Here is a 14,831-nt window from a genome sequence, read left to right as displayed (position 1 = left end):
ATCCAAAGGTTTGGAAAACAGTTAAATGAGTCTAGACTGGCCTGAGATCATGCTGTTTAATATATGAGGGGGCTTCCCTGGTGGCGAAGTGGTTGAGAGTTTGCCTGCCGATGCAGGGGACACGGGTTTGTGCCCCGGTCTGGGAAGATCCCACATGCCATGAAGCGGCTGGGCCCGTGAGCCATGGCCGCTGAGCCTGTGCGTCCAGAGCCTGTGCTCCGCAACGGGAGAGGCCACAACAGTGAGAGGCCCGCGTACCGCAAAAATACATAATAATAATAATAATAATAATAATAATGAGATATAAATATGAAAATAGGGACTTCCCTGCTGGCACCCTGGTTAAGAATCCCCCTGCCAATGCAGGGGACACAGGTTCGATCCCTGGTCCGGGAATATCCCACAAGCCGCAACGAGCAACTAAGCCCGTGTGCCACAACTACTGAGCCTGCGTTCTAAAGCCACAAGCCACAACTACTGAAGCCCGCATGCCACAACTACTGAAACCCGTGTGCCTAGAGCCTGTGCTCCGCAACAAGAGAAGCCACCGCAATGAGAAGCCCACGCATCACAACGAAGAGTAGCCCCCAACTCGCCGCAACTAGAGAAAGCTCGCACGCAGCAACGAAGACCCAACGCAGCCATAAATAAATAAATATGAAAATAAGCATATAACATATTTTAGTGTTTTAAAATAATTTTTATACTTAGGTTGTCAAGTATAATGAAATGGAATACTGGAGTTGACATTAGGGGACTTGAATTCTAACTGGTTCTTAAATTACTCTTTACAATATTCAACTCATCAAGTATCTGAGCCGCAGTTTTATTCAATACAAAATTATGTAACTAGGTAGGTGATCGATCTTCCAGTTCTTAAACTCTATATCTTCACAGTAGGCCATGATGTGGTACACTGCCTCTTATCAAGATAGTTTAGACATAGTAATGGGTAGTCTATGAAAGCTATGTTGAGAATCAGTCAGTATTTAACATGATACTTCCTTATTTAAGTTACTCATATTTTCCTTTCAGAGTTTTTAAAATAAAAATACTCAAGTGTAGGGAGGAGTCAGTACAAATAGATTAGTTGTTTTCTATATTGATGTTACTTTCTGAGGAACAACTACTACTGGTGCTTTTTATAGGAGTCTGTGCTTTGTTCATTTTCATGCTTAGGTATAAAAAAATAGAATTCTTACATACCTTTTTAAATCAAGTATTTAAGTTAGAAAATGGAGGCTTTCAAAAAACTATCTCTGGGCTTCCCTGGTGGCGCAGTGGTTGAGAGTTCACCTGCCGATGCAGGGTACACGGGTTCGTGCCCCAGTCCGGGAAGATCCCACGTGCCACGGAGCGGCTGGGCCCGTGAGCCATGGCCGCTGGACCTGCGCGTCCGGAGCCTGTGCTCCGCAACGGGAGAGGCCACAACAGTGAGAGGCCCGTGTACCGCCAAAAAAAAAAAAAAAAAAAACTCAAACTATCTCTAATTGATACTATTTCTTGCATGAAACAGGATGCTGAAGATTTTTTTTTACTATTATTTAAACAAATACATTAACCAAAATCAACAACCTGAAAAACTAAAGACCTAAAACATCCAAAGTTACAGAGGTCATATTTGACTCTGCTTTCATAAGAGTGTTCCTCCTTACCTGATGAAGAACTTCCAGGGTAACAGGATAAAAGAGGTTTTCAATAATTATTCGGAGCACAGGGCTCTGCCCAGGTAGGACCGTGCCTTCATTAGCAGGAGCTCCAGGAAGGGCCAGACTTCCTGACTGGACAGCACTGACAGCCTGCAGTGCAGCTTGGGCTCTCTATTTAACAATGCAAAATGAGAACTTGTGGTTACACAGAAGCATTATATAATCCTTAAAATTAGTTGATGTAAAGTAATATGAAGTTAATATAGTTAAATAAAAATATACATATCTACTTTCTCTGGATGCATACATCCTAAAATTGTAATCAGTCAAGAATCAAAAGTCTTGCCTTCTTATCACAATGACACAATATTTAAGAAAGTTCTTAAATTTACTTGAAGAAATGAAAACAAAACCATGGCCAAAAAAGAAGAAAATTTGGATATAACTTTTATTTCCTAATTTTTAAATGACAATAGGAAAAAAGACAGCGTGAAGGGTAACATTAAAGGCCACTTTAAAAAAAATCACTGAAGTCCCCCTCTTCTTTTTTCCTCCCTGAACAACTGAGTTCTAAAGCCTTTGGGTGGCATATGATAGGCGTAAATACGGAGGAAGAGAGGAGCTGTGGTGGTTCAGAGTGGGGCAGGACGGCATCCCTATACAAAGGCATCCTGGCATGGAGCATCAGAGCCTGAGCAACGCAAGGAGCGCATCCATGTGGTATGTCTGCCTGGTAAGGGAAATCGGAGCCCAAACAAGGTAAGGAAGGTAGGTATCTGTGAGTGGGTGGCTCACTGTTGGCTGTCAGAACCTAGGGAGCACGAGATGGGTAAGAAAGGCATCCAGAGGAGAGTAGCCTAGCCAGGACTGTCAGAACCCCGGGAGAGTTAAGAAGGGGTCCACATGTAGTAAAAATAATCTAAGCAGGGTGAAGAGGAGGTCGGTCCACGGGGACCTGAATGGACTAAGGAAGTAATTCAATGGAGGGGCAGCCTGGCATGAGATGTCAGAATCCAAGCAGGGGCAGGCAGAAAAGTTTCTTAATATCATGCTCCACTAAAAGGAAGCAGGTGCTCTAAAAAATGTCCAGCTCTAAAGCTGGAGCAAGGAAAGCACAAGATGAGTGTGTAACTTTTCTGGTTTTGTGGGAGTTTTGCTGTTGCTGTTTTGTACCAGAATGCGAAGAAGTTTTCAAAGAATGATGGGAACGAGCCAAAAGGACACAGAAGACAGCTGGAAGGGGCTCCCACTGGCCAAATATAGGACAATTTGAGAACCAAAATAATGACTGTAACAAATAAAAACCCATCAAATGAAATGGGAAACATTCAGTCCATAGGCTGATATAAATTGACAGTTGATAAGGAACCGTATATTTACACTGCCTTAAAGTACCTTCCCCCAAACACTCTTCTTTCCCCCTTTGTAAGTCACAACTTTACAGTGGAGAAGCCAGGCAAACACCAGCTAAATCAAGTGATTAAAGAGCACACTATCAATAATGCAACAAATTGAAGTTATGTGCTCCCTCATATGATGCAACGAGAAAAAAAGAGCATTACTTCTGTGACATTCCTGTCAAAGCTACATACACTGAATCTAATCACAAGGAAACATCAGACAAACTCAAATTGAGGGATGGCCTAAAAGATAAGTAGCCCATAATTTTCAAAAGCGTCAAGGTTACGAAGTCAAAAAAACCCTATAACTGTTTCAGATAAAAGGATACTAGAAGATGTGATTTCTAAATGGAACATGTGGTTATGAATAATGCTTATTTTGCTGGAACAAACATTATTGGGACAACTGGAAAAACTTGAACGGGGACTGAGGATTGGAGGGAAGTAATGCATCAAATGTTAATTTCCTGATTTTGACCACTGTATTCTGGTTGTGTAGAAGAATATTCTTCTTTGAAGGAAATGCACACTAAAAGTTTGGCCAATGAACACAGACCAGATTAACAATTTATTCCCAAATGCCTCAAGGAATCAACAGTTCTTTGTACTATATCTGTAACTCTTTTTAAATTTTGTGACTGTCTCAAAATTTAAAACAATTATTTAAAAAATAAAGTAGGTGAAAGAGAAAATTGAAGAGAAAAAAAGCACAGTTAATGATTATTGAAATTAAATGCAAGTTTTCATCAGTCTTTTGTTCCGTACTTATAATTTCCTAAGAATGGTGATAATTAGTAAACTGTTTGTGTCACAAAATGAAAAAATCCTACCACTTTAATGCAGATTCTTTCATTTCTACATATTGTACTCACTTGCAATTTTAAAGAACATAGTACTTTGTCTCAGTACTTTGTTTTCTATATGAACATTTGTTTTCATGACTTTAATTTTTAATTTACTATTTATTATACCACCTTTCTAATGTGAGATGAGTAGCTTTCCAACATTTTGCTATGAAAAATAACATTAAAATAAGTATCTTTCTGGAAAAGTGGCAGTCTTTTACTTTCTGCATGCTTAAGAGTTGAGCAACTTCCACTTTTATATACATTTTTTTTTTACCTTTTAACAGCATTTTAATGTCATATACAGACTTTTATATATCAAGTAAAACACAAACTACCAAATGCTGTTTCCAAATCATCTTTGAGAACAATATATAAATTATATGAATATTTTATATCATTAGCTTTCAAAACTATGTTCTAGTAAAGCCAAGTGTGTGGAATACTGAGCATCCTAATTCTGCTTCAAACATGGCAGTTTATCTATTTTATAGTGGGCTCCCCAGTAAGATTTTATTTGGAAAAAAGGGTTGTACTGCTTTCAAATTTGAAAACTGGCTCACATTTCCACTTTGAGCCTTTAAATAGGCAATGATGATGTTGGGAGGTCATTCAAAAAAGACTCAGCATTAACACACGGATTAGAGTTAGCAGAAAAGAACATTAAAGTAGTTATTATAACTGTATTGCGTGCACACACACACAGAAAAAGGAAAGGTTAAGTAGAGACATGGAAGACCAACAGTGCTGTCCAACAGAATTTCCTGTGATAATGGAAATGTTCAACATCTACAGTATGCAATATGACAGTACTAACCACAAGTGGCCAGTGAGCACTCCAAATGTACCTAGTGCAACTGAGGAACTGAAATTTTTATTTTTGTATTTATTTAAATTTAGCCACATTTAGCTAGCAGCTATCACACTGGACATCACAACTTCATAATGTCTAGGAAAAATCATCATAGTGAGGCTCTCAGTGGAATAATGGTGCCTTTTCTTCTTCTATCAGGATGATTAAATCTTATCAAAACGAAGCCTGCATAACTGAAAGTAAACTTAACCTCACTAAGTTTTTTTTGGCTGCGCTGCGCGGCTTGTGGGATCTTAGTTCGCCAACCAGGGATTAAACCTAGGCCCTCGGCAGTGAAAGTGCAGAGTCCTAACCACTGGACCGTCAGGGAATTCCAACCTCACTGACTTTACTTCATTATCCATCAATCATTCTATCAATCCTTTTTATTAAACAATTCTATATACATGCTTATTGCTGCTATATTACTGTTATTGTTGCTACTGTTGTTGTTTCTCTTCCTTCACTCTTTCCTCTTTGGCATAGAAGATACCACAGTGGAGAAACATGAGAAGCCATGGTATATATTGTCCATATCATTCTAGAGTTGTCAATATACTCTGCATTAGTACTTCACAGAGCATTGAGTACAAAAGTCTCTGCATAGCAGGCATGCAAAAAAATTATTTTGACAATAAAAGTCTGAGAAAAAGATTATTTAATAATTAACTCTACAGTTTCAATTTTTAATTAGGCAAAAATATTTAAGTAAAAAAAAAATGAAAGTGGAGGCATACTTTCCACTGAGGACAACAGAAAAGTGAGGGGGGGAAAAAAAGAAATGTCTTCTTAACATGAAGAGATATTTCAGATACACAGAAGACATATTTTCTGTGTATCTGATACTAAACATTATGAGGCAGCAGAATTCTTATTATGGGATAGTTTTAAATGTTTCAGCAACAAACCCTCCGGAATGGTTACATTAACTAGTGGTAAAGGAAACAGCAGTAGTATGATGGAAAAATCAACAAATATTTTATTGAGGTGGGGGAGGTATATATACTTCATGTAAAATTTAAACATGCCTGGATAATGTGAAGAAGCCATTTTTAAAATTGAGATGGAAATGAATATACAACAAAATTCACAGATCTTAAGTGTTCCGTTGGATGATTTTTTGGGAAATTTTTTAAGGGAAAATCCTTCCACGGTCATCTCTTTGCAAATTTATAAACTTCCACCCACAAGGTCAAGAAAAACTGTCTATACAAAAATGAATCATATTAATACAACCACTCCTCAAATGCTGTACCTCAAAATAGGATCTAAATTTTTTAGCTATAATTTTAGCTTAAACCAAGGGACAAAGATACTTGATATTCACCTGACCCTCTGCCAAGTATGTCCATAAGCTGGAAAAGAAGTTATGTGCATGTTTTGGGATATCTTGCTATTCAAAGAGAAGAGAATGAAACAGTAATTTATCAGTTTCTGAGGGCTGCCTGAATAAAAAAACATCTGGTACATTTTATATATGTAAACAGGACCTTCAATTTTGACTTCAGCTTTGGTGTAGGACTCTGAATAAAACAAAAATATTATTTTATCAAACACCAATGCAAAAAATGGACAAAAGTAACAAAACGGAAAGGGTACTGGGAAGAAATCAAGGCTATCTAAGAATAAACTAGGTCATTTGGGCTGGCTTTGGTTGCCAAGCAACTGGGATTTCTCACTGTTTCCCTTTGGAATAATCCAGTCTTTAAGAGTTTTATTGTTTATATCATCTTTAAGAATTTAACATATTTAGGAATAACACTAATGTGAAAACTGCATGACTTACATGAAGGAGAATTAAAAATTCTTCTGAAAGATAGGAAATAAAATATAACTTCCTCCTCAAAAGGATCAGTTAGCAATATAGACATGTTAATTATCTACAAATAAATCTATCAAATCAACCCAATTCTGTGTTTTTTGGGGTTAGGAGTTATCAAAATAATTCTAATACATCCTGAGAAATAAACAAAACATATTATCCATTTAATTTCTAAAAAGAGAGGGTAAAGAATAGGGCCTTGCCCTACAACATATTAAGCCTTAGGGACACTGAATTAGGAATGGAACAGAACAGAATCCAAAAGGTAGTCCATATTAGACATGGACTGCATACCATGTGAGCCACACACACATGAGGGTAGATGGGGGTCACGCAAGCAGAATGTGTAGTCGTGTCTAACAAGTGTATATATGCGGGTTGTAAATATGCATAGTCTGTGTATGGAAAACTAGACCATGACAAAAGACAAGTTTCACAAGAGTGGATATATATATATTTTTTACGATTTTTTTTGATGTGAATCATTTTTTAAAAAGTCTTCATTGAATTTGTTACAATAGTGCTTCTGTTTTATGTTTTTTGGCACGAGGCATGTGGGATCTTACCTCCCCAACCAGGGATCGAACCCACACCCCTTGCATTAGAAGGCAAAGTCTTAACCACTGGCCTGCCAGGGAAGTCCCATGAATGGATAATATTGATAAATGGGTTATTCAACTACAACAAAAGAGAAACTGGTCACTGGGAGTTAAGAGAAAGACCAAAGCCTCACTCTCCACCCACAAAATATTCTTAACAAAACAAAGATTTAAACACTACAAATAAAAACAACCAAAACATGAAAGTATAAGAAAATATAGGTAAAAACAATGTTTTTAATCTTGCTATACTGGGTTTTTATGAGTATGGTACCCATGTCAGAGACCATAATACAACTTCAGAGATTTGACTATTATATAAAAATATTTTTAAAATTGCATTAGCAGACAAAATTCTAGACAGAAAGTATACAGAATGGTGGCTGCCAGGGTGGGGGTAGGGGAAATGAGGAATAAGTGTATAACAGGTATGGAGTTTCAGTTTGGGAAGATGAAAAAGTTCTGGGGATGGATGGTGGTGATGGGTTGCACAATGAAAATGTACTTAATGCCACTGAACCATACACTTAAAAATGGTTAAAGTGGTAAATTTTACGTTATATATATTTTACCACAATTGAAAAAATCGGGGAAAAACTGCATTAACAGAAATCACTATAAATACTTTACAAGTTATTAAATAAAAGAGAGTAAACAATAAGATACAATTTGTTAACTAGCATATTAACACAGATGGACAGGAAAACTGCTTGCTCATATATTATCAGTGGCACCCTAAATCAGCAAACGAGCTTTAAAGAAAGCAATCATGCAACATATACTGAAACATAAAACATGCATAGGCTTAGTCCCAGCAATTTTGTTGTCAGAAACACAAATAAGATAATGCTGCATGTGTGCCAAGATATGTAAGGATGCTGCTGTAGTACTATTTGTAAGAGCATAACATGGCAAACAATCTCAATCTAACAACAAGAAACTGGATAGCACAGGACAGGGAGATCAGCTCGGTGCTTTGTGACCACCTAGAGGGGTGGGATAGGGAGGGTGGGAGGGAGATGCAAGAGGGAGGGGATATGGGGATATGTGTACACATATATCTGATTCACTTTGTTACACAGCAGAAACTAACACAACATTGTAAAGCAATTATACTTCAATAAAGATGTTAAATTAAAAAAAGAAAAGAAACGGGATAAATTATGGCTGCCCTTTTGAAGAGAGTATTATGCAGTCATTTAAAAATTATGAAGTAAAAAAATAAAATAAAAAGTATGAAGTAATTCTATATTTGTTGTCATGAAACAACATCCCTGACATATTGTAGAGAAAAAATAATTAGTTTTCAGTAGTTTTCAAACTATTAGGATTCCATTGGTATAAAATTATATACATAGACAATAACCTGAATAGAGAAGGGGTACACAGTAAAATGTTAGCAAAATGTTAGTTAATTAGTTATATCTGGGTAACTGGATTGTTTTATTTTTTATTTTTCTGGATTGTTTGAATGTTTTACCATGAGCATGTACCCTACTTACAAGGCAATTTTTCATTAAAAAAAATTATACTATTTAAAAATATCTAACATTTCATTTACTCTTAAGTTTAGATAGTTTATTATAGGCCATTAATATCTCTTAGATAAGTTAAGGATTGTGTGCAGGAAATGTCACTGTTTCTAAAAATGTGGAAAACTATAAATTCAGCAGCTTGCATTATAATGACTTTCAACACAGAGTCAAAGAGCTGAAGGAGTTCTTTTGCCTAGAGCAAGAGTATCATGGCCAAATTGCTCTCAACATAATTAAAAAAACCTTTCTTAAAATGTACTTGCTTTGTGGATAAATTTTTCCTACCCTGAAGTTACTTCAAATTACTATTTTAGCTACTTAAAAATCAACCTGGAGAGACACAGAAGTTTGAACATGAATTATATCAAAATAAAAACTGGAAAATTAGGTAAGAAATGTTCATGTTCTATATTCCACATTCACCTTGGAGAGTCAAAATTCATTTAATGAACATATCTATACAAATTCTTACTAACATCTTAAGTTCAGTTACTTAACATTACAATAAAAGCATCACTCAACTTCTCAATGCCTTTGTTACATATTCTGTAAAAAGAAGGGATTGACTTCTAAACACACAAACGTTACATGTTCTGTAAAAAGAAAAGGATTGACTTCTACAGTTCCTTTCAGATCTGAGATTTTTAAGAGAGACATAACAATGTATGTTTTTTTCCACTCATGAAAACAGTTTCAAGGGAAAACTAAATATCTGCCATTTCTAACACCATATCTTCAAACTTACTTCCAAATGGCAGTGCTTTCTTATTCTTAAGTCTTTGGGTAAGAATTTACATAAACAATCTTTACCAGTAGAGCATGCTAAGATGAAGAAAAACACATGATTTTTTTTCCTCTGAAAAACAGAAAATTAAATTTAAGTTATTATATCATGTGTTCTTATAACTATTTTTAGAAATACCTTTAATACTTACAGCTTGATTAGGTAGATTGTCAGTCTTAAGTTCTCTGTGATTGGAATACTGAATAAAAACAGGCTGGCTTCGAAGGTGAGGAGTAACAGGAGTGTAATAATTCACCATAGTAACAGCAGCTTCCTCAGAAGCCATTTCTAAGAAAGCCTGCAATAAACACAAGAAAGTAAAGTGAAAGCTCATGTTTTTGAAAGGCAGCTAAGAACTACTTTGTCATTCCAGCTTGCTCTAAACTCAGTATTCTCAAGAGAAATCACATTGTCCCCAAGGGGATGAAAAGACTTGTTTCAAAGTGTATCATTGACAGTAACTGAAAACATAATTGAAAAAAGTTGGGTTCAATAAACGATTTGGGATTGGGAAATGGCCAGTTGATTAAATGATTTTATGTGGTTTTTGGTTTTCTTCTTATTTCTGTTTCTTCTAAAATCTAGAAATAATTAAAAAGGCAAAAATAAACGTGTGCATCACTACTATAAATAGTAGTAGCTTTCAGTTTCTTCCTAAAAAATTCTCAAACAGAGATGAGGCATAATGATTTGCTTTTCTCTACCTTTTTATAAAACAGCCATTTATGAATACAATTAGAGCATTCAGGTGCAAAGGCTCAACTGTACAAATCAGGGAAATGGGAGAACTTCTTACATTAAGTCAATATTGCTTTGGGTCATTCAAGTGACCTTTTTTGGATATTGGCAATCACTGTACTAATATTAGCTATTTGAAGACTAACACAAGAAGAACTGAGATGGAAGAAGCTCCTTGGTATTTATGTCTTATTCTGTATAAAGCTTCTCCTAGCTGTCAGGACTCCCATTAACTTATGACAGGAATAGGATACTTACAGACCTTTAAGGTGGCAGGTTTTATCACCCTATCTTAATGGTTAAGAAGATAAAATATAGACATCTTGACTAAGCGTTCTGAGCCCTCAGAACTACCTATAAGAACATCTCAAATTTAAAATGCAGGAAGAACCCCTGATCCAAATCACTGTCTTTGAGGAATAAAACAGACTTCGAGTCATTTATACTATCTAAAAGGTATAGATGTCCACAACACACTTTAAAGTTGCTATCCAATTGTATCAATAATACACTTTTTCTAATATTTCTAAGAGAAGTGGATAAAAATGATCAAGGTAACAAAAATAGCTATGGCAATATTTCCTAACTATCTGGTTTTTAATAATCTTTTCAACAAAGAATTTGTAAACTGTATTCTAATAATATTCATTATATGGGGAGAGTCTCTTCCTGCAAACTCCTTTCTAAATGTTTCTAAACTCCTGCAATGTCTAACATCAGTCACACAAAGGAAAAGCTGAACAATGTCTTTGGAATATGATTCTTATCACAGGAATTTTTTCCTAAATGTATATACAACCTAAAAATTCATATGTAAAAATAAATTTTTCTACATGGAGTCCAGTAAAAGAATTATTTATGTTTTCCTAAAGCATCCAAAGGGATCAATTTTCATAATGTAGGGTGGGGAGAAAACCGAAGGTCACTACCCACAGAAAGGCTGGTGAAAATAACCCCTACTCTGTCCTCAACACTCCACCTACAAGAACCATAGGAAAGATTATGCTTACAAGTACTACTAGTGACTCACAACAGAATCTCCTGAAGTAATTACTAACAAGATATTTTCTAAACAGGATTTATGATCAAAAGACAAGCAATTAACATAACAGTCAATTAGCACTACAGATAAATATAAACCTAGAACCAACTGCAGAAACAAAGGAAAGTGTGACATTGCCTGCTGCCTCTCAGAGCTATTTGACATAAAACATAGGATACACTATATGAAACACGATAATGTACATAACACATGGCAGTTAGACATTTCACAGCCATTAGACACGGTCATGTTGGCTCTTTCAAACCGTGCAAACCATACTATTCTCAATAGTGGCATCTGTGATAAAAAGATCCAAGTGCATGCACTATCTCCAAAAGATACAAGAAAAATGTGTAAACACAACAAGGGCTGAATACTAAGACATATTATTTAACTTCTCCAGTTCTTAATAACCTCATCTGCATTAAACAGGGATGTTAAATAGTTTACTAAAGATAGAGGAGTCTGAATCAGACATCATTATCCAATCTCTGATGGTAATCAATCCAATCTCTTCTGATAATCACAGGATATTTTCATAAACCATTTTGTAATTAAGAATATAAAATATGTTTGTTAACAAGTCAATGAATAAGAGATAATCCTGTTTCCTATATTAACATTTTTGTTTGCTGCTTCCTGTCATTAAAAAGTTCTATTTAAAAAACTATTTAAATAGAATGAAATTTAGGGGGAAAAAAAAAATTCAAGAAAATAAAATCTTTTTTTTTTTTTGGCCACACCTTGCAGCTTGTGGGATCTTAGTTCCCCCACCAGGGATTGAACCTGTACCCCTGGCAGTGAAACTACGGAGTCCTAACCACTGGACTGCCAGGTAATTCCCCTAAAAATCATTTTATCACTAACACTCAGAGATAATAACTGTGGGTCAGTCTTTAAAACTTACATACCTGGCTTTTTCCTTTCAACATCAAAAGATTAGTTACTTTGCCAAATGGTAGACCTAATGATATGACCTCTGCTTCGGTGACATCACTTGGAATTTTGCGAAGATGGAGAACACGGGAAGGCGAACAGGGAGGTCTATCTCCTTTAAATTTCTTGTTGTCATTCCCATTAGCTAAAAAATATAAGATTTTTTAAAAAATTACTGAAACTGATTTGGGCTGACATATTACATTAACCATATCATCACATTTGACATTTGATATTCCAAGAGTTTCAGGTTTTGAAATTCATGAACTACGTACGGGGCTGATGTGAGAAGAGTAGAAGACAGTGGAAAACAAAACCATCCACGTTTCAATGAATGCGTTGATTTTTCACTACAGGTATTATATTTTTTAAAAATTGAACTCTGATTTTTAACGTCAAGGAAAAGTGCTGGGTAAATGAATTACATATTTAGAGGTATCAAAACCTCTAAATAGTTAACTATTTGTTGTGAATAGAGAACAGTCTTTATAATATCTTTAATGTATTTTAAAGGTATTTTTCTAATTTGTCCTATTACTAATTAAACAAATAAGAAAAATAACTTTTAGGAAAGACAGTAATAAAAATTTTATATTTATCACACCCTACGAGGATTTGGATTTGAGATGCATGTTTATGAAAATAAGTTTATTTCTTGGGCATCATATAATTTTTACCAATCTATTTTTTAAAGTACTTTTAGAACATAAATTGTGGTTTCTTAGGATAATCTTATTCCTTATGATATAACAGGCAGTTCTTAACATAAGCATTATCACCTTTCTGGAAATGCAAATTTTTAGCCCCACCTCAGACCTACTGAATCAGAAACATCCCAGTAACTGTGTTTTAACAAGCTCTCCAGATGATTCTGAAGCAACCTAAAGTTTGAGAACCACTGCTGTAAAATTAAGAAATCCATTATGCCAGTTTACAGCCAAATTTTATTTAAAGCCTATCTTTTAACAGTGACAATAACTAGAACTGACAAGCCTGTAACAAGTACTCAAATTTATGTACATAAGATTCAGAAATGTTTTTCTCCCAGAAATAGCACCAAGTAAGACTGAATGCAAATTATCTGAAAGCCAAAAGTTTCATTACAGTGTTTTTTTTAATACTAAAATACTTAGCAGTATTAGGAGGAAAATATAATCTTTCCAAACACCTAAGATTATCATTTTTCTAAACACTAATGAAACTTTACAATCAGGTGTCTGTGATCCTAAATAAACAAATTTCATGAGGACCACCTAAAAATTATATGGCAGTATTTTGTACCCATAGCTGTGGCACAGAACTCAACTTGCTTACAGGTAAATAGGTTGACTTAATACCAAAACCAGCACTTGCTCCCAAATTCTCTATGTTCATGAATGCAGGCAACATCCTACCTGGACCCCAATACCATCAATTCCTAGAGGTCCTTACAGGACCTCTCCCTTCCTCTAGTTTCACCCCTCCCCCACTTCCACTCAGATCCAATATCATATCAACCTAAACAGATGTATCATGTCATTATCCTGCTCTAAAAACCCTGACAGGATTCCAGCTACCTAAAATGTCCATTAGTTTCTAGTTTTCACGCTGTTTTCATTTACACTGTTTCACTGGAGTTGACAAAAATATACTAAGTTAAATATTATTAATTTTAACAGATGAAGAGACAGAGGTTCAGAGATTAAATAATTTTTGTACACAGCTAGCAAGTGATAAAAGCATTATTCAAACTTAAGTTTAAAGGTAATTTTCTTAACCACAAAAATCTCAAAGTGTCTTTATGAGGATTATAATGATAATACTGTCACTAGATTAAATGCCAAATATCACCTCGTGGACAGGAGTGAAAGCCAAGCATGAAGTGCCTTTCTGCACCCTCCCTCCCTGTAAGCCTAGATGGCTAGACAACAATACCACCACCTTGTGCGTTCTAACCAGCACAAAGTGTTAAAGACTAGAAAAACATACTAAAGGCCAAAGGCTTTTGTAAGTTTACCCAGAATATTCCAAAATGAATGAATGAACATTAAGAAGGTTGTTTCTTTAACTGAGGTGTTCAGAATCTCCGTAAAACTATGTGTGAGAAAAAATGAATACCTATACGAGCTATTTGAGCTTGCACTGAACTATCAAATAAAGACCTATGGTGACAAATTTTTATCAAGAATTATGCAAATATATTACCATTTTAGGTTGTTAATGTTCTGCATTATAAAAGTGCCTAGACTATGTTCAGAGCATGGGCTATGAAATCACACATCTTGTTCTGACATAACTGAGCCTGAGATTCTTCTCCGATAAAATGAGTATAATAACAGTATTTGGAAAATGTAGTATGAGTATTTGGAAAATTAAATATGATAACATTTAAATGTTAGGTGTAATGCCTAGTACAAAGTGATCAATAATCTATGTCTTGATTTTCTTAGGAGGGCTTATTTTACCTGGAAAGTATGTTCTTTCTACTTTTTTGGTGCTAAAATAATGATTGTGGACAACAGTGGATTTTTTTCTCTTGATGTTCTTACTTTGCAAAATTGACATTGCTTAACATTAATTGAAAATTTTATTATTCTGTGTAATCTAAAAGCCTAAGAACTACTCATCTAGATGACCCAAAAAGGTTAT

At 35.2% G+C, this 14,831-nt stretch overlaps 1 protein-coding gene across 3 annotated transcripts in view; it reads right to left on the bottom strand.

Annotated features, from left to right (window-relative positions):
* Window positions 1-14,831, bottom strand: part of PTBP3 (polypyrimidine tract binding protein 3) — a 101,103-nt gene that overhangs the window by 40,557 nt on the left and 45,715 nt on the right. For 2 of the 3 annotated variants that reach the window (XM_082843451.1, XM_082843450.1), the window contains exons 2-3: window positions 9,639-9,785; window positions 1,656-1,820 (exon numbers count right to left, since the gene is read on the bottom strand). In XM_082843451.1, the coding sequence (XP_082699577.1) occupies window positions 1,656-1,820; window positions 9,639-9,773 (300 nt within the window). In that variant the 5' untranslated portion in view covers window positions 9,774-9,785. Of the gene's footprint in view, window positions 1-1,655; window positions 1,821-9,638; window positions 9,786-12,178; window positions 12,349-14,831 lie in introns of all 3 variants that reach the window. The other variant, XM_082843452.1, reaches the window with a different exon arrangement.

This window comes from Leucopleurus acutus (assembly GCF_964270905.1).
Source record: "Leucopleurus acutus genome assembly, chromosome: 7".
Lineage (NCBI taxonomy): Eukaryota > Metazoa > Chordata > Mammalia > Artiodactyla > Delphinidae > Leucopleurus > Leucopleurus acutus.
The sequence above is the reverse complement of the archived record's forward strand: the minus strand, read 5'-3'. Positions and strand labels throughout refer to the sequence as shown.